Here is a 26,490-nt window from a genome sequence, read left to right as displayed (position 1 = left end):
AGTTTTTCACCGAAATATTTATAAATTATGGCATTATTTATTTATTTTCTCACTCCATAGCTTTTTTTAATGTTTTAATTAGATTGCATTCAGAAGTCTTCCAAAAACTTTTTGACAAGATCTCACTCAGTGAAATAATACAATTTGTACTTTCTTTTACTATTTAATCATCTTCCTTATCTCCATTGTCCCTGTTTAGCAGCTGTCAGTTCTGTTCATATCTGATTTTCACACTGTTTTGATAAACTACTTATTAAATCTGGTCTAATTTCCCTCATGATCTGTAACATATCACTTCATTTCGGCGATCTCTATTTCTTTCTATTCTCAATTCCCACTGCTCGTTCTTTAATGTCTCATCTACTGCCACTCTTATTCATTCCCTCCTCCTTTTTTATCTTTTTACTTTTTTGTTACGCCTCTTACTCTCACATCTAGCAGTCTTCATATTAAGTCAAACCAAAATGTCAGCAGTATTGACATAAAGGAAAAGTGTCTTCTTTAGGATATTCTGAAATATATACTTTGTCCCTTCAATATGAGTTTTAATAATGAGCTGAAGCCCTAGATTTGAATTGTTGTGTACACTAAGCAGGACTTATTTTATTAGTCTGCCTTTTGTTTGATTTTCTCATCATTTCCATATAGAAGCTCCATAGCATCACTACCAGTGATGGTGGTTTTGAGGTATGATCAGTGAGTTGCAGCACACATATTTTGAATTTTGGTTAGCATGCTATCTTGGTCTCATCTGACCACAGAATCTTTGCCCTCATTGCAACTGGGTCACCTTTTTTTTTTTTTTTTTTTTGTGTAAATTATACTATTGCTTTCACACATTCTCAGCTACTGAACACTGTAGATCCTTCAAAATAATCACTGGCATGTTCAGGCAGAGTTTTAGGGAGTGATTTATGGGTTCTGAACGGTATGATGTACTTTCCACTTGCTGATAATTAAATTAACAGTTCAGTTAGACTCTTTAGGCACTATTTTCACAGCTATTCTTTAGACGTACATCCTGAATAATAACAGTGTTGACCGTGTTTTTGTCCTGGTAATGTTGGAGCTCTTTTAATCATTCACAGGTACATGCAATTGTTTTATAGTTTTACAAAAGAAAAGGATCCACAATTGATGAGTCACATGGAGGTTATGTGGATTATTACATTTTAGGGATATTAGATATTTTCAAAACCGGAATGTTTTTGCATGCATTTCTACTTCTGATATTTGGGGTCTAAGGGTGTTAGTAGTGTAAGTTTTTTAAGCACGAGTCTGATTGTGACAAGAAGTGCCTTCTGCATTTGACCTAGTACACGAAGATTTTAAAAGGAATGTTTGACCTCATCTTAAAGAGGCGGTTTACCTAATAAATAGTTCAAGTAGAATTGTTTTCTTATCACTGGGGTAAATCAATGACCAAACTGTGGCAACAGTTCACCTGTTTTGTCAATCTGCTCACTAATAACAAACACTCCTTTCTCTAAGTAAGCATAGTCTTGGTATTTTCTGGAGGAAAATGTTGTCATTTCTGCTAATTATAATAAGAGGAATCAGAAATGTGTACGTGTAGTGCACAAATTAAGATAATACTACATTTTGTTGTTTCTCCTAAACGGCACTGAAATTACACAGAGAATAAATGCAGACTGTTGTGGTTCTTTTTTCTCTTTAGAAGAATTTCTTTGCTCAGATTTTCCAAGATAGAAACATCTGCAATCTGAATTCACTTATTTCAAAGTGAATTCTTTTCCTCATTAAATTCTTACAAGACCTCATAATCTTAGGCTATATATCCATATCCATTTAATAGCTCTATACTCTTACTGTATTTCACCTACTATCTTGTTTGTTTCCATTTTTATTTCTAATAAAGAATTTTAGGAGAAACATCTAAGAAGTTGATACTTAAATGAAACGTAACAGAGAATTCCATTATAATTCTAAAAGGGACACTTTTGAGCAATAAAACTTTGAGAGAGACTTTGACCAGACGATTGTAATTTTGTGAGTGGATAGTGTCATACAGAAAGAGGAATTAGTTTTTTCAAGCACGTTTAATTTTTAATTTGCCTAGTTAACTTGTTTTTATGTATGTTTAGCTTGTGCAATTAACCTTTTTCAGCTTGAATGTTACAGTATACATTTAAAACATGGAAATGAACATTCACTTTTTGATGGCCTGGTGAAAAAGTCACATTTTGTAAATGAATGTCCTATTCTTACTGGAGTGAAGTACACGTCAGGTTTAAAAAGCACTGTCTTAATATACCACATAAAGAACTGCAACAATAATGGTGTTGAATCAAGCCTCCTGTAGCTTTTCAAAGTGCCCTTTTTTATAGGACAAGGACTCCCGTTCCTCTGGGCTTTCAGTCTAGAACAAGAGCACAGCCCCTCTTTGGAACAAGCCATTTTCTCTCTCTTCTGAAACAAAGAGCTGCATTTGGTTCATTCTTATGATAGCCACTTTGTAAGGCCCTGTGTCTCTGACTGCTCTCTAGATGCAAGGTCTGAATTCGTGGTAATTGTTGTTCCTTTTTTCTTTCACATGTTAAGTGTGACGAGGTTGCTGTGGAAACACAGTTTGGTGTTTACCTCACAACAGAGACCAGCAAGAATCAGAGGCAACAGAATATTCCTCTTTTACTTAAAGTAACCCTCCCAGAAGCAAATATAAAGGATGTAGGACATGAGAGGATTTGAAGTAAGGCTGCAAACTTTATGCTCCCAAGCAACCACATAAGTGGAAAATGGACAAGTACACGGCCATATTATCTATGGCACGTCTGTTAGGAGAGCACATTTTAAAAGACTAGGTGCACTAAGGGTTGTGTTTTGTGTCCACTGTATGTATTGCTGAATGCGAAACACTGAAGCATATTGGTCTTGTACCCTCTAACAGTGCTCTTTGATAACATCCCTGCTCCCTTTTAGCGTGATACTTGTTACCTGGTTACTGCCAAGAGATTCTTGTTTTTCAGCACATGTCGTGCCTCATTGACGTCAGAACCTCTTTTACACCCACCCCAGTCCCTTCTCTCTAATTTTCAAGCAAGACTGATATTTTTCATTTAAAAACCAGGCCTTCTTCAAGAGGCTGAAATAAAAAGAAGACAAAGCAACAAAAGGCCCAGAGCGAGGTGGGTCTTTGGTAAACATCAGTCTCCAATGAGACTAATGAGACAGGCTCTAATCTCAAGTGCTTAAACATAGATGCACTGACTCTGAGCAAATAACCCTGGTGCTCATTCACAGAGGAAACAAGAGGGGGACGAAGCATGCTGCAAATGAATCACTAATTCTGGGTGGCAGTGGCTCAGTGGTTCATGTAGTTTGTCTACAAACCGGAAGGTTGGTGGTTCAATCCCCGGCTCCACCTGACCAAGTGTCGAGGTGTCCTTGAGCAAGACACCTAACCCCAGCTGCTCCCGACGAGCTGGATGGCGCCTTGAATGGCTGACACCGCAGTCGGTGTATGAATGAGTGTGTGAATGGGTGAATGTGAGGCAACTTGTAAAGTGCTTTGGATGGCCATGTGGTCTGTTGAAAGCGCTATATAAATGCAGTCCATTTACCATTTATATTTACCATTTGAATGATCATTTTCACTCTTAGCTCACTGAATAAATACGCTGTTTCTCATCTGCATCTCAGTGCTGTCCAGTAAATCTGTACTTCATCATTGATAATCATTTTAAGTAACTGGTAGATTTTCTGTATTATTTACTGAAGCTGATAATTATCCGTATGCTAGTTTTCCATCTTGATAGAGTAGCATTGTTAACATTTAGGCAGCTGAAACATTTTTTAAGGCTTTCCCAGAAACATCTGGCAAATTGGTACCCACTACAGTATATTTTCCTTTAACTGGCCCACAACCAGTTGCCTACATATAGCGACTACTGAACTGACTAAAAAGTTTTTTACTGGTAATGAGACAAATGTGACCCTGGTCCACAAAACCAGTCTTAAGTCGCTGGGGTAATTTTTTTTAATTAGCAATAGCCATTAGGACATTAAGTAAAGATCATGTTCCATGAAGATATTTTGTAAATTTCCTACCTTAAATATATAAAAAATTAATTTTTGATTAGTAAAATGCATTGCTAAGAATTATTTGGACAACTTCAAAGGCGATTTTCTCAGTATTTAGTTTTTCTATGCACCCTCAGATTTCCAGATGTTTAAACAGTTGCATCCCAGGCCAAATATTGTCAGATCCTAATAAACCATACTTCAATGGGAAGCTTATTTATTCAGCTTTCAGATGATGTATACATCTCAATTTTGAAAAATTAACACTTAAGATTTACACTTAAGTTTTGTGGTCCAGGGTCATATTTGGTGATTTGAGATTATCGACATTGAAAGATGATCAGTATTGATTGTCCAATAGTAACAGTTATTTTAAAATATTAAAACCCTGGCCGTTGGCCCCGAGGAAGCCCCGACGAGGCACGATCAAGCCCCGGAGGTGACACTGGAAACGCGACTGGCCCTGGCACACACTAGCATGCCCGGTTTAAGCTCGACAGTGGAAACGCGGCTATTGTGTAGCATAGAAATGCTGAATGAAAAAGAGCGCTAGAGCAGCCACATCTGGTGGCTGTCTTCACCCTTGTGCTCTCAGCCCTGTTAAGTCCTGATAAGTGTGCCCATGACAGATCCATGCCTGCCCTCTCCTATTGATTGACAATGAAAATATTTTTGTGTGAGACATCCCTACATTCTCATAATATTTCTCGAAACATTATATACATGCTGTATGGACATGACAACCAATGGTAACAAGCAACAGTTTTTAAATAGGGGACAGTTTTGAGGTTGGTATTGAATGGATAAAGCTTTGCTTTGCATGTAATTAGTGCTAGAGTCTCCCAACTGTCTCAAATAAGAGCTTTCAGTCATTGTCAGTGTTTAGATGCAGTTAATGGAAACAAAAATTGGAAACAATAAAGGGCCCAGTCTACTTGAACTTAACAAACCTCTCTCCTCCCTCCTTTCTTTTTCCTTGTTACCATCAGAACCAGTCCCTTGATATCAGGCACAAAAGCTAATGGAAGTGTCCTCTTTGGCTATTGATTACGCTCGTGCGGGAGGGTGGAAAAGCATCTCCGACACAGGCAAACATGATTGAATGTAATTCAATAAGAGCAGGAGTGGGACCTTCTCTCTCTCTCTGCCTCAGATACTGTTCCATGGTTCCCAGCTCAGTGATCTGGCACGTGCCATGAATTATTCTCAGATGACGTAAGGCCAAAGAGCCTCTGTAATGATTTCAACACTGATGTGAAAGATCATGTTTACTTACTCTGGCATGATTTTTAATGTAGAGGGTACAAGGTTTAGTGACATTATAATTCGGCGTTCAGGAACTGGCACGTGTAGCGATATTATGCTTTCAATTAAAATTCTTTCACTTTCAGCAATGTATTGTCTGTTCTTCGCTAGAGTGGGTTGAACTGATCTCAGTGGTGATGTGGATCACCTGAGGAAGGATTTTAAATCAGTTGACACTGCTTATGGTTTGGTTTTTGCATATGCTTTGATTCATAGTAAAAACTTGGCGGCTCACCAGGGGTTTGACTTCAAAGAAAGTTTTATGTATAACACATTCCCAAATGTCTCAGATGTGTTAAGGTTGCATGTACCTAATTTTACAAAACTATTTGCAATCGCAAAACAAGAAATGATTTGGGTAGTTACATGCGTGCAGGCAATGCGAAGAAATGCACACCTACTCAGTTTCTTCCTTTCTGCTTGAATTAGTTTTAGGACAGCAACACAGCACAGAACACCCGATTTACTGAAGAGTAAAGTGATTACCTCTCCCATAATGCCCTCCCTTTTCATGGAAACCAGAGTTATGCTCTGTCTGAGTCATGAGTAGGAAGACTTGTCTTCTTCTTTCCACGAAAGACAACCGTGTATTCAAAGTAAAGTTTCATTGCAGAACAGCCTAAACAATCATTACGTTTCTCTGCGCTCACTTAAAGGCTTATCAGGATTACAGACACTTGTAGGTGTATTTACAGTATCTGTATCCAGTGTGTTTTTATTCAAAAAAACTGTTTGACATTTTTTACGTGCAAGTTGTCAATCTGAAACCACCATGCTTTGTGAGATCAGGAAATTATGTTGTTCACTGTTGATTACCTGAAAAAAGGCTAAACCACCAACCACCTCATATATAAATGCCTGTGTGAAACAGTCCACCACAAGCCCACAGGGTTGTTTGTTAAAAATGTTTGCCAGCCCATTCGTCACCTCTTTGCCCTGTCCTTTGACTTACCACACCACCCAATGTGAGTATCAAGGCCGCGGTCAAGGCCAGTGGTTTTTAGGGGGCGAGGTGCGTGAGGAGAGGTGCGCTCTCACAGATTGATGAGGCCTGCTCAGTGGCAGGGGTATAGAGTGTTAAAGAACAGACGTCCTGCTGACACGACCTACCCTCTCTGCTTTCTCCTCTCTGTCTTATCGGAACTCCTAATTGTCCTTATGAATATTTTAGAGGAGAGCAGGAATGGAGGGGTTCGGGGGGCTATTGTTTCAAGGGCTCTGATGGCTAATGATCAATTCTTTGGGTCAAGACGGTTGAAAAGACAGACAGGTAGCTAGCAAAAGAAAAACTAACAAGTTCGGGAAGAAATGGGTATTAGGAAGGATGAGGCAAACAATGAATTTGTCTCTTCACAATCTCCCACTTCTTCTTCCCTTTGTTCATCAGTAATTGTAATAGTTTTACTGTAGATTTGACTGTTAAATAGATGAGATAATTTATTTAGGCCAGTGGGACTGGAGAGCAACATCGTTGGAAAGAAACTTGAGCGATGACTTTGATATGCCTTCACCTCAATTTTGGTTTCAATTCCCAATCTGCTCTCATGTCTCAAAATACCCTTGATTGTGAAAACGTTCCTTCCCTCACTGTGGTTGCTAATAGCTTGATCAAACCACCAGCGTACAGTCTGTGAACATCTGCTTGTCTTTGTAGGAAACTATAGCTCCTGGAAGTGTAACACTCTCTCAAGAGCTAATATTAAAAGGTGTATTCGTATAAAAGGAGCAATCTCAGTGGTCAGCCGATGGAAATTAACTACAGTGCATGGTGAAAGGGATGCATCAGATGCTAAAACGACTGTCGTTTTAATGTGCCGCACATTGTGAGGCAGATTTTGTTGGGTGCGAGGTGGTAAGGATTGCACAGTATATTGTTTTTCTAAGCAGCTACACTGAGATCATAATTACAAAACATTTAACCGGACTCACTAGCTGAAAATGAACCCCTGTGGTCCAGCGTCCTCTGAGAAGATCACTCAGACAATAGCATAGAGGCAGGAAGGACACACATTAGGTCGCATCCTGGTTTATGACTCAGTAGTCCCTAGAATGAGATTTGCAGCATAGAGGAATTTCTTAGTAAAACAATTTTTTTGACATATAAATGTTCATTATAAGGGCCAGTAATGCAATTATTGGTTCCCTTTTCATGTTTTTTAATTGGAATGGCATCAAGTCAAGTTAGATTCACAATACCCACTGTTTCAAAGCAGATTTACTGAAAATGTTGTCATGTCATGTTGTTTCTGTTTATAGTATCTTAATATATATAAGTCATATTTAGCAGGTTAGAGCAGGCTGATTTGTGAGTAAATGAATGTCAACCAGTTGACATTTGCTATATAGTATATATTGCTTTATATGGGTATAATGTATTTAGGCAGGTAATGTTGAATGTATTATACTGTATATCTAATCTTGCTGGGTGTATATTGTTTATATCATACTTGCATCGACATGCAAGTGAGGACAAAGAAAGTGTAAGAGCAGTTCCTTGGGTTGAAAGCAGACTACAGTTTTATATAAGGGCAGTATTCCCCAACAAATAACAGGTTTCCTATCAACTTCCTCCCAGGACAGATTTGTAGGGGTACTGCTCACTCTGCGCTTTGATAATAACGCTAAACAAAATGCACTGGACGCAGTGGTGATGTCATAAGGATTAGCATGCTGCTCAGTGTTGCTACAGGGATGGCGGCTCCTTCACGACTCTGCAGGGCCAAAGATATGGAGATGCCTGCTGGAAATGAGGTTAGGACAGATTACACCAGCTGCCCAGAGAGAAATCGGGCCTCCATTCTGAATGCAATCGATATACGATTGAGCATGCAAACATTACAGATGCTTTATCTTAGCCAAGGGTGTATAAAATACTGTCAAGTTCTTTCTCTCTCTTTTTCACTCACTTTTTCAGTGTTTTCTCACATACACAGTCACCGTGCTATATGATTTAATCAGAAACAGAGGATAAGCTCTCCACCCTCACTCCACCCATAACACAGCCAGCACTCTATTATCATCCTACATTCTTTCTTTGTCTTATTTCGAATGCTATGCTTTTAGACCTACAATTTCTGTCTATATATTCCTTTTATCTATGTGCAGCACATGAATAAGTCAAATACAAAAGACTTTTGACAGAACGGAGTATGAGTGAAATGGTTTGTCTAGGTATATTGCTTAAGCAATTTCACTGTGTGTACAATGAGTTGTAAGGGAGAGTAGGTCATGAATGAGGCTTATGCAGGAGATTCATATTTTTATTTAGATGCATTACAATAATCAAAAGTGACAAAGACATATTATAACGCTATTATTATGTCATGTTACAAAATATTTCTATTTCAAACAAATGCTGAACTTTCTTTGAATCAATGAATCTTGAAAAAAAAGTAAATTAGAATGAATTCCGAAATGATTTAGAATTATTTCTTATTTCTAAAATAATTGTAATTGGCACAAGAGACTTCTTTTAACTTTAAAAATATTTTGACCGTCTTTTTGATCAGATTTTTAATTGTTAACAGGAGTTTTCCCGCATATTAATTATGATAACTTTTGCAGTCATCTCATGTTAAATATACCAGCATAGTTCACAGCCTAGATTTATTAATATTTCATTTGTTTAGGAGTGCATATGCTTTAAAGGGTTAAAGTTAGTTTGTGTAACCTTTATGGCTTTTAGGTATTTGTCTCAATTTTAATATTGTGGCATCCCTAGTGATAAACACCTCATCCAGTTTAATATTTATTACAAATCAAGTTTTTTTTGTTTTTTTTTTCAACTTGATTTTACTTATGCAAGATGTTATTTCACAGAATATCTCTTTCCAGTAATCTTTTCAGTGGCTGTTGAGGGAGGGTCTGAGAGAGGGAAGTTGTATGCTATAGTAGAGGGAAAAATGGGCTTTTTAAACTGCCTAGTTTCCAAGTATGTCTCTGTCCTCCCTCGCTTTCGTTATTTAGTTCTCCTTTTATCTCAAACACACACACACACACACACACATACAAATACTCAAATGCACTCACTAAGCAGTTATGTCATGCTGGCTTTACGTCAGTCTCACATTTTTTGTGCGGATTGTCAACGTTTTATCAATACAGATCTGGCATGCATTGTATAAAAAAAATAAATAAAAAAACATGATTATTTGCATGAATATTGGCAGCTGTCCCACTGTCCTGTCTCTGAGCCATGGGGGACATGCTGAACAGATTACACAATATGAGTTTTCAGCTCCCTCTCCAGAACCGCTTACGCCAGCACTGCCCACTCTCCCTCTTTCACAAACTCACAGTCCAGTCTCTCTCTCACACACACACAAACACACACACACACACCGAATGAGCCAGCCATCCCCATACTCTGATAACAATAACACATAATTTCCCTGACAAAACTTACTATATTAGACAATATTAGAAGTGATTAAGAATTGTTTTGTTTGGATGCTTATAGCACATCTTTAATACATCGAAAAATTATAATAATAATAAAAACTGTCTAGATAGGCAACTCATCTGGTGTTGTCTCTACAAACCATTTGACATTTTTTTTCCTGGAAAGATTGGAAGGATGTTGCATGCAGTCGCCACTTTGGCCTGTTGATGAGAGATCAAGGCAGCCGCACACTTAAAGGTGTAATTGAGAATGCAAATTATCCACTTTAATCAAACTTGTGATCAACCGCATGCCCCCATCTGTGCTTGTATTTAATGAATTTACTTTCTTCGCTTGTTGGCAGCATCTTATTTTCTGCTGTAGTGCTGCGCTGACAGATTTTGAACGCAATGCATTACTCGCCCTTCTATGACCATGCTTACACGCAGAGGCTGCTGATTGGTTGCATCATGAGGTGAAGGGGCTTATTTACTAGAGCTGTAGGCAGTGTCTCTGGGGCAACCAAAACATGACAAATCATTTAAGAAGAGTGCCACCCCGGTCCTTCAGACTTTAAAGCACTCGGGGGGGGGATGGTGCACTATTGGATTGTGTGCAAATGGACATTTTTTTGCAAAGGCAAAAGGCCATAGTAGTGTTAATGTGTTGCTTTATTTTGGCATATGTCACACTATTTATGATTTTGACTATATGATTTATTTGTTTGATTGGATGCTCAATAGACCTTGGCGCCATATTTAAATTTTAACAGAAATTGAAAACTATGCTGTGAGGGACAGAACTATAATGTGTTCAATTATAACTTTCACTCAGAGATTGCTAGTAAATGTTATAAATTATTACAAAGAAACAGCAAGTAACATTTGGTTTAAATGTGACATTTAAAAGTAGAAAGTCTGAAATAGTAGTTTCTTTTAAAACATACTCCAATAGTCTTTGTTTATAACAGAAATGTAAAACTAAAAATACATTTGTGTAAAACTTAAAAATATAAAAATGATTTTATACAGTGTAACAATTTTTTTACTCAGAAATTGCTAGTTAATTTTTTTAAAGTAACACATTGAATTAAGCATTAAACAAAACAAATTTTGAGGAAGCAAGACTGAAATAGTACTTTTCGTTTTAGTTTTTTACAGTGTACTGTTGTTTAACAACACACAATTTTTCAGCTGACAAATCATCTTTCAAAAGGACTTTCGGTAGAAAAAATCTTGTGAGTTTTGAAAAACACACATCTCAGACTTTTATACAATCCATTACATTGTATTACTGTAAGTCTGTCCCTAACATCCCCCTTTTCACATGCGTAAAATTCAATATGGCATCTACATTGATTAAGGTCTATAATGTAGTTCCATCGCATTCTTTGTTTGGAAATGTTGTTGTGCTCATCAGCACTTTGTGCCCATGAGAAGGCCGGCCTGGCGGTCTGCGATTTCCACATGGGCCCCTCCCTGCCGACTCAGGCCCCAGCGGATGGGTGTGTCTCTAGGGTTACTGTGGAAGTCAGCGGCCCTGCCCTGCTCACACAGACCTCACTGCCCAGCTCCAGCAACAGTACTTGCCACATAATGAGCAGGTTGGGACTATAATTTGCAGGTCCTGATGGAATCTATGGCACTCTGGGGGAGAAAGTGCATAGTTTCACTGGTAAACACAGTATTTCAGAGAGCCACATAGGGGCCTGTAAACAGGAAATGACCCGGGAAGGCGTTGCTCAGAAAAATAGAGCGAGATCCACCTTCGGCACCACACTAAATAGTTCACTGTTGCAGATGGTCCCAGAAAAGCCATGTATATGTTGCTTAGACATAAGCACATTGTGTACATGTATCGATTGTTCCTGTTTATGTGTACGAATGCACTCTGATGTTTGAGTTCACACTGTGCGGAGCTTGGTTGCATATGTCGTTAGATGAAGTAGATAAGGATCAACAAAGATCTCACTCTAAAGTCACAGAAATACCAGAGAACAGCAGCTGCACTTTAAAGGCACTCTCTCACACACCCACACACATACCTTCACTCTCACACACATCGCGATAGATACAACGACTAAGGGGCTTGTTAGTGTATATGCGCTTTGCTTCACTTCCTTCAAAACATGACTTTTTCATCTGAAAGAACATGTAACCTCTGCTGCCAACCACCCTGAGTCTTAGTACAGGAGCTCCATCTAGTAAGAAACAGAACAGGGCATCAAATGAAGATTTCCCTTTTTTGAGAACCTGGCAGCCTTTGTCGTCATGTTGTTAATGCAGCCGGTCTAATGGGTAAATTAGAGTTAAATAAGGGTAAAAATATAAAGTTAACACTTCACTTAAATCTGATATGCAATATATTATTCATTATGAAGACATTTTTAATGCCATATACTGTAATTGCAATTCTTTTTCCAGAAATTGCCTTTCATTAAATTATTAATTTACATTCAATTATATATTTTTAATTAAAAAAAGTAATCGTAATATTAAATTATCTTCATAATTAATTATAATGCCTAAAGATACATTAAATTGTGATGTATTTCATAAATGACCATTATTTTTGTACATACAGTACTAAAAAATACAGGCTAAAATACAGTTTTTGCCTGGTAATGTTTATACCTTTAAAGACTATAACACATTACAGTACATAAAATTGTGTGCTGTGATAATGTGTTTTAATGCATTCGACTATTTTAAGGACCAGCTATGCATATATAAACATTAAATTGTATAATACAGGCCTACTTAAGTAATGTTTTACCAATAGAGACTGACAAAAGAAATACAGACTTGTATTTATTAAAAAATACACACAAAAAAAAATAAAATGGCTCAAATGACTAATATAACAGCATGTGATTTTCTCTTTGCTCTTAGAATAAGCAGTCCTCTCCATACTTAAATAAATGTTAGTGACCAGATTTGATAATCTGTTCAATTTGTACATTGCTTTCATTCTGATTCTGATTCTCCTGTGAGTGGCAGGTGCGCTGAATTACAGTGAGAGGGCTTCTAAAGCACTGCACTGTGGGATCCTCTTATGTGTGTGTGTGTGTGTGTGTGTGTGTGTGTCTTCCAGCTGGGTGGCTTATGATAACTGAAAGATAATGAAATATGCATCATAACACACACATGCTGAGGGAAATGTATGTTCCTAAGAAAGAGAGCAAAGAGAAGGGGGGAGAGAAACGCAGAGAGAGAAAAGACGATTTGGTTTTCCCCAGTCTAATGTTTTTAAGGGAAAGGATAAGGAGTGACAATTCAATTTCCTCCCTGGGCGCTAATGCAATAGGCATGGTGCAACCATCAGCATATTACCTCTTAATGTATTTGCCAAATTATCCATTGAACTGTTACAGTGTAATTTCAACATCCCGATCGCAGCTCTTCTGTGTTCACTAAGCATCATGCAGTTGTAGCAAAGTTCACTAATTGTATTTTTCTTTATTACATTCTGTGAGTTATGCATTTTATCAAAATGTTCTGCCCTAGACTATTTAAGTAGTTAGCTGTTCTGTATACTAATTCATAAATTGCTTTTGCAGTGTTTAAATAAATCCAACGATAACAGCTGTGTGGGTTTACATATGTCTATGTATGTGTGAATTTTCCTATTTCATTTTCAGAAATTAAGAAACAAAGGCCATAATGACTGTGCCAGTCCTGACCCAGATGACTGTTTCGGTCACAGTCCCCTCTTGGATGATCGTTTCGGCAAACTAAACGAAGAGAGTGATTTAATGTACAAGCGCTGTGGTGTAAGTACTGCTTCCTTCTTGCCTTTTTGTGTTGATCCCTCTTTTTATGTTGATGTTCACTACAGGCGCTTAACAAGAAAGAACACAGAGGCTGTGATAGCCCGGATCCTGACGCCTCATATGTCCTCACCCCTCACACAGAAGAAAAATATAAAAAAATTAATGAAGAGTTTGATAATATGATGCGAAATCATAAAATCGTAAGTAAATGCAACGTTTTTGCTTGGCTTTGTGGCACAAAGGATAACCCCCCCCCCCACACACACACTTTTTTTTTCATTGCCTCCTGCATTACCCTGCAACCTCTGTCCACAGTTTTTTTTAAGCATACTCTCTTTTTTTTGTCTGTTAGAAGTGCACTCTTTTCCTCATTGATTTTGCAGCCTTTTTCTCTCACCCTAATAAGATCACAATTTTTAAACCTTTCACATTAGTAAGATCACAACTGAAACATTTTTTGATCAATTTCTAAAATAATAAGCACTTATTAGATACTGTACACACACTTAGGGTATAACATTTAGATTTTTACATTTTGTAGTTGAAGACATTTTTAATTGCAAATTATATCATCAGCATTAATTTTTAAATGAAAAGTTGAATTCACTTTAAGTTAACATCTCAAATTAGCTTATATTCAACTTCACAAACCTGTTTATTTCCAAATTTATAAATGTAAAAACATTTTTTCGGTTTTTGGGCGTGATAGTACAATTGTGATCTATTTACAGTATTTTGTTTTTTCAAAGAGAATGTCTCTATGTCCACCTTTTGGCTAGAATACTGACAGATTCATTGGTTGAGGTAATTGATGTGTTCTTCCCAGCACTCTCCCCAAAAGACCTGGAAATTGAATCTTTTCTCTCAGTGCTGTGCTCTGTCCAGGTCATGTGATGGAGAAGATTTGCCACCGTATAAAGATGGAGAGACTCTCACACCATTTCTTCTCCACTCATTAGAACTGATTTCTTTTAGTCTCACTCTTTCTGGTGGGTGTCAACACCTGGGTTTTTTGTTGATCTCCCTGGACAATTTCTTTAGTTCTTCCAAAAACCAGAGTCCTAGCACAATCAAATAGCTGATCCATTTTCAAGTTCAAGCTGGTAACAAATAAATCTCTGAATATTTAGTTACAAAATCTTTTTTTTTTTTTTTAATTGAGACAATAGTGATCTTATTGGGTTGTGACCATAACATTCTGCACATGATAGTGGGTGCCAGATGATGTTTTCACTGCACCGAATGGACATAAACAGAGCTCGAGTTCTTTGTGTCATTAACACACTAATATTTTCACTAACTGGCTCGCTTTACTATTAAGTGAATACTGTCATTGCTCACACTTACTCTGGATAACTGTATGGATAGTCAGCAATGCACTGCCTGTTGAATTGATTAAGATGCAAGTGTTGCTGCCATATGATTACTTGTAGTTATTTCACCTCTTTTCCCCCACCATATAAAATGTATGTATATTGATTACAAAGAAATCAAAGTATATTGTGTTTTCCTGTGTGTTTTATTTGTTGTGTTTTGTCCAAGTCCAAGGGCCAAGTGCAGTGCTGGCTATAGCCATGTTTAACTCAAAAGCTATTTCAAGATATTTCCCAAATTTGCATGCCTTTGTAATATTTCTCATCCCAAGATGTTGTTTTATGTATTGAACCTTGGTCAAAATGGGTGTCCCGGGCACAGTGAAAATGACTCCCAATAGGAGAATTGTTTTCCAGGAGTATTTCTCACTGTACGTCGGACTTTTTGAACAGCCCAAGGTGATCCCGAGATAACCATTTTTCCACCCGGCAATCTATCTCCTGTTTTCCTCCATTGTACGATAAAAGCACCAAAGCTCAGGGGTCATCTTTCACTTCTACTAGAAGCCTGAAGATATATGCAGCATACCATCATGGGCAATTCTACCTGAATATCCAGGCTAAATGAATTTGAACGCTGCACAGAACCAACTCGCCACCATTCCCTGATTGTATCGTTTCTTCTTGAGATATCATTTAGCATCTGTGTGAATGTCAATTTTGATACTGGGATATTTAGATGAAATATAAGCATGACAGGTTACTTTAAGAGTCTTTGATGCCTCCCACATAAAGCCATATTTGTGTGTCTCTCTTCCAGCCGACGGCCTTGCCCCCGCAGAACTTCTCCATGCATGTGGCTGTGCCAGTGACGAACCCCAACGGCATGTCCTACAACCCCGGGGCCTCTCTGAGCAGCCAGAGCCTGTCGGCCGCCACTGCCTCTCTGAGTGACAGTGCCATGCTGTCTCCTCCTCAGGGTTCACTGCACAGAAACTTAGTGTCTGCTGGGCCCCCACAGAGGCCCCCCAGCACAGGCAGCGCAGGTTAGTGCTATTCCCTCAACGTTTTTTCAATTCTACCAGCAAAAGTGGGGCAGGTTCTGCAATTTCAAAGAATATAATGTATTATATATCAAGAGATGTGTTTTCTGTCTTATTGCTTTGCTTTGAAAATTCAAGATGTTGTTTTTCTATATCTCACATTGAGAAATATGTAGTAATGGAACAGTAATGTTGTTTCCCAGCTGCTGTGTACAGACATCTATATGTTTCTTGTTATGCTTTGTGTTGCACACCTTCTCAGCACTTAGCACAGGTGGAACAGAAGTGAGATCAGTTAGCGGTCTTCATGACGACAGTAGGCTTTAATACCATCTGATCTTTAAGGTGGTCTGACAGCAGTGGGCTCTGGTTGGGCCGCACCACCCCTAGTGTGAACAATGAGAGACAGACCGATATGATCACAGTAAATGTGTTTCATAAACATTTTTCTGTTATAATAGATGCAGCAGAAAGCTTTTTAGATTTATGCTGAACCTTTATGAGGAACCTTGCAACCTGAAAATCCATAAATAGCTGATTTGCATTTCTCCCTTTCGCAACTTATATGTCTTCAAGTTATAGCACGAGAGTTAAATGCATGTTTTTCTGCTCTGGACATATTAGTCATCCTTTTATCTCTGTTGCTATGTAGGAGGGAAGCATGATCATAGTAAAGTGCAAAATCACTGCTGCACTGCATCGCTGCAAAATAATGTTTGATGTTCCAACAGCACCCATCACTGACCTCAACAAAACCCAAACACTCACCCTCCACAGGCCAGCAAACACTCTCTGGAGGTTGTACTCGTCAGTACAAATATTGCTTGAAATCAAGATGGCAAAATTTTATTGAGATTATCTTGTGTGACGGACTGAATCAGATATGTTTACATTCACATTTCTTTGCTTTGATGCTAGTCTGTTCTATCTTTGAGGTCAAAGTAATAATAAGCAAAATAATGCAGCGCATTTAAATAGTCAACGCAAGGAAGTAACTCTATTAAAAAAAACACATTACATCTAAATTCACTAATAAGTCAAATATAATTTAGTAAATTTCATAAACAATTATGAACAAAACAGCATCGTGTATTTATGCATTGCTTAATCCAAAGAGCCGAAGCGCCATTCACACAGATGAGACGTAGTGAAAAGGAATAAACCTCCACAAATTTGTGAAGCGTTTTCTTAAAGTTTAAATTGTTTTAACTTTGCATGGCTTTAGATACATCTCTTGTCATATTTGTCCATCTAAAAAATGTGCTGAATATGTGTTCTGTGCAAATGGCTTGGTTTCGGTTTTAACCTTTATCAAGATCTTCTCCGCATTGAGCTTCTACATTTCTTTAATATTTTGAATTAATAACGCAGCAGGCAGGAACAGCAGTCATTTCGTGTTTACACCTTAAAAAATTGTATTGCCTTATAGGCGAAAGTTGTCAGATCCCTTAGATAAATAATATCACCCTTCTGCTCACAAGTCGTCCCAACACATCCCAAAGTTTAATACTTCAAATTAAGGGTTTGTTCAGTATGAGCAAGGTTTGTTCATCAGTATTAGTGATTCTTGCTTTAGCAGGTTAGCACTCTCGCTCCTTAAAATTCTGCAACATTGAAATGTGTTTGACACACTAAAGGGAGCAGAACGCTGTGTGTGAAGGCTAGTCTGTCACACACATGTATCCACACACTCGGAGATAAAAGATGCAGATGGTTAATCATCTCATTTTGTGCGTCTCATTAGGTTACATGCTGGGTGCCCTCACAGAGCTCACAATGCCGAGCGGTGTCGGCTCCAGCCCTGAGGGTAAGTCCTATGGGGTGACATCATCAGCTCCTGTGTCAATAGATGTTTTGCTTCGCAGGGGTTTCTGAATCTGCTTCCTGTTTTTATGATTGATATGGTTGACTTGTAATAGCGGATATAATTTTCAGGACGTATGTCGCCCTCTTTCTTCATCCTAATGGAGTAGCACCATCTTTACAGCTGCTCCTCATGCCACTGGATAAGCGGGTCTCCCTCAATCACATCTCCTCTGCTTAGAGTAAAACTGGCATGTTACAGTAGAGAACACCACCCACTTCTCTCTCTTGATATTTGGAAATCTAGGCCAAACCGTTATGAGCCAGTGATGGATGTTGAAGTGACTCTGCCCTTTATGAGGACATAAAAAAGATATTATCAAGGGTTTTTCTATGGCTTCTCATGAAAAAAAAATAGCATATTGCAATTATCATTCACAGAAAACCTCAGAGGTTGTGTCACAGGACTCCAGATGGAAGAGCATTAAGTTTTGCCAGAGCTGATTTGTGGGTTTGGCCTTTTGAAAGAGTGGGTGTAAACAGTCATGTGATGACGGAAAATGGCGGCAGCTGCAAGCATCTCTGCCTGCTGCTTGTGTGTACACACACTGTCAAGTCACCAAGGACGCTCACAAGGTCATGTGTCCAACTGTTACACCCTGACAGTTACAAATACAAGTGTTGTCTTCGTACTCTAGTGGGCCTCTTTGTCTATGTCAGCGAAAGACTAGGGCTTCTTTTTCAATGTTATAAAACACCCAAGCAAAAGAGCTTGACTGCTGGAACAACAGGCTGTGAGATTCATGCTCTCTCACATGATCTTGAAGAGTTTTTTTTCTGGAAAACTTGTAAAGTTATCACTATGAAGTCAACCTGCATCATTAGACGTAGTGCAGGTGCAGCTCAGCAAGAAGTTCCATTCTGTCTGTGGATGTGTCGGTGTCTGCATGTGTTCTGCACGAAACAGTTAACTGTGTTTCAGCAGCTGATTCAGACAGGCAGGTAAATAAACTCAGCATTTCCTTTAAGGCCCCGGTCCCCTGCCTTCAACCCCCCCCCGGCCCCCTTGAGTTTCCTTCCCCCTATTGACAGGTGCATCTGTTTTCCTGGTACTGTAGCAGTCCTTATACGGCTGGCGTAAGCCTGCTAAATGCCTGCCCCAGCAGAACCCTGCAAGCATTCGGACCATGACATCCCTCTTAGACTGTTGTGCACAATGACCAGGCAACCGGTCATAAGCATTCTGTGGCAGTGAGAGGCAGAGACAGGTGGTATTTAACCATCTTTTTGCCAACTACACTACACTACCGTACACTACACTACACTACACACACACACACACACGCACACACACGCACACACACACACACACACACATTTGTCCTTACTGAGTGCTAAGTGTCCGAGACTCACTTGATTGAATGTACACAGTGGGAGATAATATTGTTTTTTGAGTCTCATATGAGATCATGTACAGTATAACACTCAGAGCTTTTTAGTAATGAATACCTCAGAGTAATTTTTCAGTAACATAGTGTAGAATTCATTGCTATTATGCGCCTGATCCCTCTCATCAGTCTTATAATAATTATCAGACATTTATGAGCCAGTCCCCACTAGCACAGTCCCTTTGCGACAGTAGCTTATCTCTGTAGAATCAATATTTAGAGATTTGAAACAAGGATGTTGCTAGATATAAATTACACCCAGGGGTTAGCCGATTAATGCTGTATCATAATGCAAAAATATCTACACCATTTAAATTGGAATTCAAAATGTGAAGGAATGAATTTGGTCAATACTAATCTTACAGTATATACAGGCAGGGGACTAAAAATACATTCATCAGTCATCACTTCCAAAATGAATTCAACAGGTCATCTGGTTAATACTATAAATTAATTACAGCAATAAAATTTCACAACAATATCTCATTAGAACACAGAAATTCCAAAATGACATTTCCCTTACATTCAACTTCCAAAAGTGCATGCAAAATCTTTGCCATGTTAAAAAAATTACTAAATTAATAAAAAACATTAATAAAAATATAATATAAAAATATAGCCATCTGAAAGCACGTGATGGAGATTTACCGGTAATATTAATCACAAAACCGGCTTCACTGACAAGATGCGCGTGCCCTTGTTTGTTTATCACAAAGTACTAAGTAAGATGCCGGGTGTATTCAGAACGACGCCATTACTGTCTAGAGTGTGTGGAATGGTGCACTGTGATTTGTTGTTACTGTTTACAGTGCATGGAATGGTGCACTGTGATTGGTTGAGTGGATATATCGCGTTCTCCAAAAAAGGGAGACTGGCGTTTGTCGTAATTTGGAATAAAAAGGGAGAAAACATGATCTAATAACTCTGTGAATATTGTATTTTGCGTAAAATTAAAAATGGACTTTTCAATACCTACTAGATACAATACTGATCATATGGAGGTGCTTGATAAGTTCATTTGATAATTTTACTGATAATTTTCATTTGATAACACTGCCTTCTTTGCTGTCATCTTTAATGCTTGAATCCGCAACTAGTTTTGACTCTTGTTTTGAGAAATATTAAGAATTTTAGGCCACTTGTTGATGAATATACCTGTATGGTGTACTTTGTTTATTAATTTACCATGAATAAATGCAATTGAAGTTAAATTACTTTTTATTCAGGGAAGATTTGGGGCTGTAGCCACTCTAGTCCAGGTCTAGTGATGGCCCAGCCCAGAGTATCTGGGGAGATTTAAGGTACTGGACGTACAGTGCTTCATTGACAGTGGCATTATAGGGTGTGGCGAGGAGCGTGTGCCCAGAGGTCTCAGGCCTTTGGCTCTGTGGTCACATAGCGCACTTTGGATCTCTGATCACATAGCACAGCTGTTGTTTGTTCCAAATAGCCTCGACCAGTGTGGCTGCCTTGGAGAGAAACCACTTCAGTGCTCCTGTCAGATGGCCATTCCTTGCATACTTCAGATTTTTCACAAGCAGAAGGCTCTAAGGGAGCAGGGACATCTCAGTCACTCACTCTTCTTCTACCCTCTCCCCTGTGTAGAGCAACCTCATATTGCCTGAATGAGTTCAGTGCAATTATCTGATCACCAGTTAAGCCAAAGGAATGGTGAAGAGGATCCAAGCATTAATCTAAGCAAATACACCGGCTCTCCTCTTTGGGGAAAGAAAGCTTTTTCATCATGCTGACATGCCCAATTGGGGTGCAAATGAATCTTTTGGTTCGTGAAATATCAGGCTCGTGCTGTAGCACAAGTCTTTCTCTTTTGAAGCGATTCGGTGTTACCTAACTATGTACAGTTGCTGGAGGTCAGGATGAATCATCAGCACTGTGAAACAAAATGGCTTAGTTTCCTCTCAGAGTTCTCTGATGTGGCAGCTCAGCACGATTCCAGCAGAATGTTTGGTTTCAGATCATCTTCGTTTCAGATATTATTTTGTTGTTGATTTTTGCGGGGAACAGAAGGCCTAGTTTCTCTCAAATTACCTAGATCCCGTTGTTGACTAACAAATCATTGGCACTGGTTTTTTATATTGACACGGAAGAGAAAAAAATCTCTTCCCACGTGGTGAATTTTTCAAATCGATCTAGACCCAGACTTAAGCAGACAAAATGTCAATGATGGATTAATTTTTTTTACTTATTTGCCATATTTTTCTATATATTTATACAGTATTATTCGATTTTATATAATATGTGTTGTATTTTTATATATATATATATATATATATATATATGTGTGTGTATATATATATATATATATATATATATATATATATATATATATATAAGTGATTATTATTAATACATTTTTAATTATTCTTAATTCATCAACAATAATTCAAATGAATATAAATTAAGTAATAAAGTTTCATCATCTAAATAAGTGTATACTGTATCTGTATTTCAGAAAATTATCTTCTTTTCACTTATATAGTATATAATATATTACTTTAATATCCTATTCCCCAACATTACTTCAGTATTTGTGGTTGTTGAATGATTGCCTTGAAATCTAATTGAGAAAAGTCAGAAGTTTAGTACATCATAAGCCTGCTTAATTGGATAACCACGAGACATAACGTGTTAGGACCTTGTGTTTTCTGATAATACTGGAGTGTTAGGTATTAAAGAGATAAAATGCCTTATATTAAATTTGTTCAAGCAACTAAGTTGACGGTTTGGCAACTTAATTTAATTAAAAGTGAAACAATGTGAAGTCTTGTTAGATATGCTTTCATCATGGGATCACAGAGGTGTGGCTGATACATTAGACGAGCAGATCCCACACATTCAATTAGTGCACTGCAATAGATTTGGCACTACAAGCTGATGTGATAAAGACACCTTATTCTAGCTAACAAGAGCAAGCTCTCAGCTTGCAGGTTATGCCAAAGTTCACAATGCATGATCGTGCACAAAGAGGATGTGATGCAAACATAATGGTTCCAGAAATACATAATTTGTGTTCTGATGAGCACCAATTAGTAATCTGATGAGCCGATCTTTGAGGCAGTCCGGAATTCAGTTTTGAGTAGACCTTCTCTGTTAAAAACAGAGTTGTATCTTTGTTATGCATCCGGGTGCCAAAATACAATTGGGTAAATTGGTAGTGGGCGGTTTCATAAACCAAAACAGAGACCGACATTCCGGCCCAGAACACACATTTTCAAAGGAGAATGACTGTAGGATTGTTTTTCAGATAAACAAGAGTGTTTACATAGCATGTTTTTTTTTTAATATCTGCATATATATTATAGTATTTTATGCTTTAGTAGAGTCAAAAACTTACATACAGCACCTTTAACAATATCTTGAGGTCCAAGTCATCCCGATCTAGTCCTCTCAGTCTTCCTCATGGAGGTATTACAAATTATTTTATTATTATTATTTTTTTTTTTATTGTTCAAAGGACTCTCCAAGTAAAATATGAATTGGAATTTTTTCATTTTTTGGCACCAACATTTGGAACTCTTTTCCCAGCTCACATTGTTCCTGTGCATGATTTCCAGAGCCAAAACAATATGGCTGCACCCGTTAAAGAGGTACTGTTCAGCCTCATTAATTAAGACTATAATTAGAATTTGGACTCTGTTCCTCTTAATCTATTAGGGAGGCGAAGGTTTGATTCTGAAATCCATTAGTCTTTTCTCATTCATGCATACTTGCCCCTCTGAAGACACTACGTTGCTCAAGGTAATGATGACTTATAAATGGTTAGGACTTATCTGGTGTCTTATATCAAAACAGCCTTGCTTTGAAAAGAAACAAATTATTTGTTTTGAAAAGTGGGTCATTATGTAACCATGCTCCCACAGGATCATGCATTACTCAGAGCTGAGCGAGAAACTTATTTTATGAAAGTAAGCAGCATTGTTGAAGACAACAATGTAATTTGACATAACTCTTCTGTATTTGGTGTTCATTTAGGAATTGTGACATTGGGTTCACTCTGTTCAGTATGAGAGGATTCAATGTGCGACTTACATAGACACTGTGTTTGAAGAGCGAGAGGGGTGGGGACACTGGTTACAGCTCAGAATCAGAGCTGCTTATGTCTCAGTAGGGCCTCAGTTACACATTCCGCCTTTTTGAGAACAGGCGCCTTTTTCAGAAATTGGGAGCATTTCAACTTAATGATATCATCCTCCCTCCTTTTGATCATTATCAGAGTAATGCACTGCTGCTGTGCTTTTTTACAGTAATTACAAGATATTTTCCTCCCTCTCACTAAAGGTTCACACACTCCAGTGCTTACATTCATCTTATATTTCCTGTCAACTGAATAAACAGTGACAGTACCAGTCAAAAATTAAGACACACCTACTTATTCTTCATTAATACGGTTTTCTGCATTTAGTCAGCAAAGTATTACATAATGCAAATTGAAGTTTGCAGTTCTAAGATTTCATATGCATTCTAAGTTCTAAGATTCTATAATATAGATAAGATAGTTGTACAATAAATGTAAATGATTGTTATTAATAAAAAAAATATATTGTATATATCATATTATATATTAATATATTATATTGCACATTTAAATTAAATGGAATTTCTAAATGTAAATTTACCTACATGCTATGTGTGTGACCCTATTTGAAATCTTGCTTGGATCATTTCCTGGGCCCACTTAATTTGATTGTTTCCCGTCTGTTTATTTTTTTTTTTTTTTTGTATTTTTTAGATATTGATAAAGATATAGATATTGAGTCTGTAGATATAGCCCAGAAATAAAAAGCATATATTACAGATTGAGTTGTGAGCGTTACGTGTAGGTGTCGCTCTCAGCAGAGGCGTGCTTTAACGGAGACACAGTAAGTGCATGTCTCTGCTCTCTGTCTCTCTGATGATGGCCTTCTCTCTTGCTGTCCCACAAGAAGCCCCCACAGGAAATGAGCATTGGGTGGGGGGCAGAAAAAGCCCCATGACTAACATTTAATCAAGCTGCTGTTATGAAGAAAAACACACGGAAATGACATTGCACTTTGCTGTATGCACAGTTCCAAGCAAATGGAAATGAAATTGACCTTTTCTGAAAACCAAAAGACATTGCACTTGTTTGCCTGATGGTTGTTGTTTAGTTGCTCAGCATTTTTTCATACTGACGAGAGAAAACATTGAAACAGAGACCTTAGGGTTGATTGTGCTTTTGGTTTGAACGGCGGCCAATTGTAATTCCTGTGTTTGTCTTTGGAGGTTACACATCGTGTGGGTAAATGACCCATAATTGTTAGAGAATATTTCACATGGTTGTGTGAAGGAACTTGCTAACAATGTGGGCCAGCAGATGGTAGAACGACATCTTTGTAAAGCTCTGACATTCACATGAAACCATAAACCTGCAATATATATAGGATACGGGTGTGAGGTCAGTCAGGTGCAGACTTGATGGATTAGCCTGTTCGTTCTCATGTGATGACATCATCCACACACAAACTTTTCAGTATTTGTTGTTGATGTTCTGCAGACTGATGCTGGGTTCCTCTAATTGCGCTTTTTTGGATCATTGCAGCATGTGCTAACATTTAACATTCACATTTTAAATGTATCCATTTGCACTAGATGCAGCAGGAGAAAGTTCTGAATTAAAGTAGCTGTAGTTCAGTTTCGAACTAGGAATGGCAAAGTACAGCAGATGTAAACATATCAATGACACCCCACCAAAGTTTTTAGATTTCTTCTCCAAAATAGCACTTTAATTGCCTTTGATAGCAGTGAATGGCTGCACTCATTTGTAATGACTTTAGCCATTCCTTCTTAAAGAGCTCAAGTCACACTACATTTGTTAAACTGAATTGCTTTCCTCATCCTGGGACACACAAAGACAGCTTTGCTTGCCATTGTACACCAGCAGAACCAACAGGCTCATCGATTTCAAAATGTATGTTTTATTTTTGTAAATGTGTGGGATAATTACCAGAGTCTTATTAGTACTTTCCCAGAGGGTCGGGAACACTTAACGTTGCGTGCTATGAGATGCTACGTCTGCAGCTGGGAAATGGCATGTCGTCGGATCGACTGATGGCTGTTGGGGATTGGTCGATTAGAGCACAATCCCATGATGCTTTCCGCCCATATGTGTGTCTCAGCAGGAAATGGCTTCGTTAACCAGAGGGGCTCGCCGGGGCTTCTGGGTACACCCAGCGGGAACGGGCTTGGTAAAGTCATGCCTGCGAAGTCACCGCCGCCACAGGGGGTCAACATGGGCATCGGTAGCCGCAAGCCAGACTTAAGAGTCGTCATCCCCCCATCCAGCAAGGGCATGATGCCACCCCTGGTGAGTATAGAAGAATTGATTCTTCATGCACACATCTATTGTTGCTCCAAATCAACTTGAAAAATAGTGTTGATTAGCACTCGCAACAGTTTGAAAAGAGTGAAATTATGGACCAGTTCACTGACAGTGAAATGAAACTAAAATAGTGTCAGTTATACAGCAAGCAGAGCAGTGGAGAAAAATACCAGAAATCCAGGTACCCTCACTCCTTTTATTATTCATCTAAGAATTAGAGGGCCTCTCAAATGATTATAATTAAGGTGCAGAGAGCTCTGGCCACATTCAGCACCTGAGGCTACACCCACCTGTCAGCCTCATTAATCACTAAAATATAAAATGGGAAACAGAAAAAAAGGATATTATTATGTTTAAAAACGGTCAATAATTGGTTCATTTCAACTGAAGAAGCTGCTTGGGTTTATTCTATAGCATGGCACATGTATAGAATCTTGTTTGGTAAATAGCGCTGAGGTTACGTAGGACTCTCTTAGCTCAGCGTAAATATACATATGCATGGGAGTATATGGAATACAACGGCATCATCTGGAAGCGGTACATTTCTTACCCATCATGAATCAAAACAAATCCCACATGCCAAGCTCGTGGCATCTGAAGTCATCAGTAGTAAGAAGCCCAGAGGATTATTCATTTGTGTATATTTTTGGCGAGTGTCCTTTTGTGTGTGTGTGTGTGTGTGTGTGAATGAACTGCCTAAGACAGACAGACTAAGGCGGGGCCTGTGAGTGTGCCTGCAGACAGGCTGTCATTAGTACATAATGGCATTAAATTAATCACATCGCAGTGTGACAGAGTGGGGATGAAGGCTTAATCAGAAGCCCAGAGTGTGAGCCAGATAATATCTTGTCGCCCTTGTCGTGTCTCCCTACTGTTATTGATTGAGTGCTGGTATAAAGACAGTCTCAACGTCCTCAATACTGTACAGCTCCACACTGTCAGCTGGCTTTGAACAAAGGGATATATGCACATGACGAGATAAAAATTAACACTCTAAAATTCTCATTTGGGCAAAAAGTATTGTAC

The 26,490-nt window shown here is 38.3% G+C and overlaps 1 protein-coding gene across 17 annotated transcripts in view; it reads left to right on the top strand.

Annotated features, from left to right (window-relative positions):
• Nucleotides 1–26,490, top strand: part of LOC132156098 (myocyte-specific enhancer factor 2A-like) — a 91,628-nt gene that overhangs the window by 57,111 nt on the left and 8,027 nt on the right. For 7 of the 17 annotated variants that reach the window (XM_059564936.1, XM_059564933.1, XM_059564934.1 and 4 more), the window contains 4 exons: nt 13,368–13,499; nt 13,565–13,699; nt 15,633–15,858; nt 25,262–25,449. In XM_059564936.1, coding sequence (XP_059420919.1) covers nt 13,368–13,499; nt 13,565–13,699; nt 15,633–15,858; nt 25,262–25,449 — 681 coding nt within the window. The remainder of the gene's footprint in view (nt 1–13,367; nt 13,500–13,564; nt 13,700–15,632; nt 15,859–25,261; nt 25,450–26,490) is intronic. The other 10 variants (XM_059564946.1, XM_059564945.1, XM_059564948.1 and 7 more) reach the window with 5 other exon arrangements.

Source organism: Carassius carassius, chromosome 13, assembly GCF_963082965.1.
Source record: "Carassius carassius chromosome 13, fCarCar2.1, whole genome shotgun sequence".
Classification (NCBI taxonomy): domain Eukaryota; kingdom Metazoa; phylum Chordata; class Actinopteri; order Cypriniformes; family Cyprinidae; genus Carassius; species Carassius carassius.
This window is presented reverse-complemented; position numbering and strand designations above follow the sequence as displayed.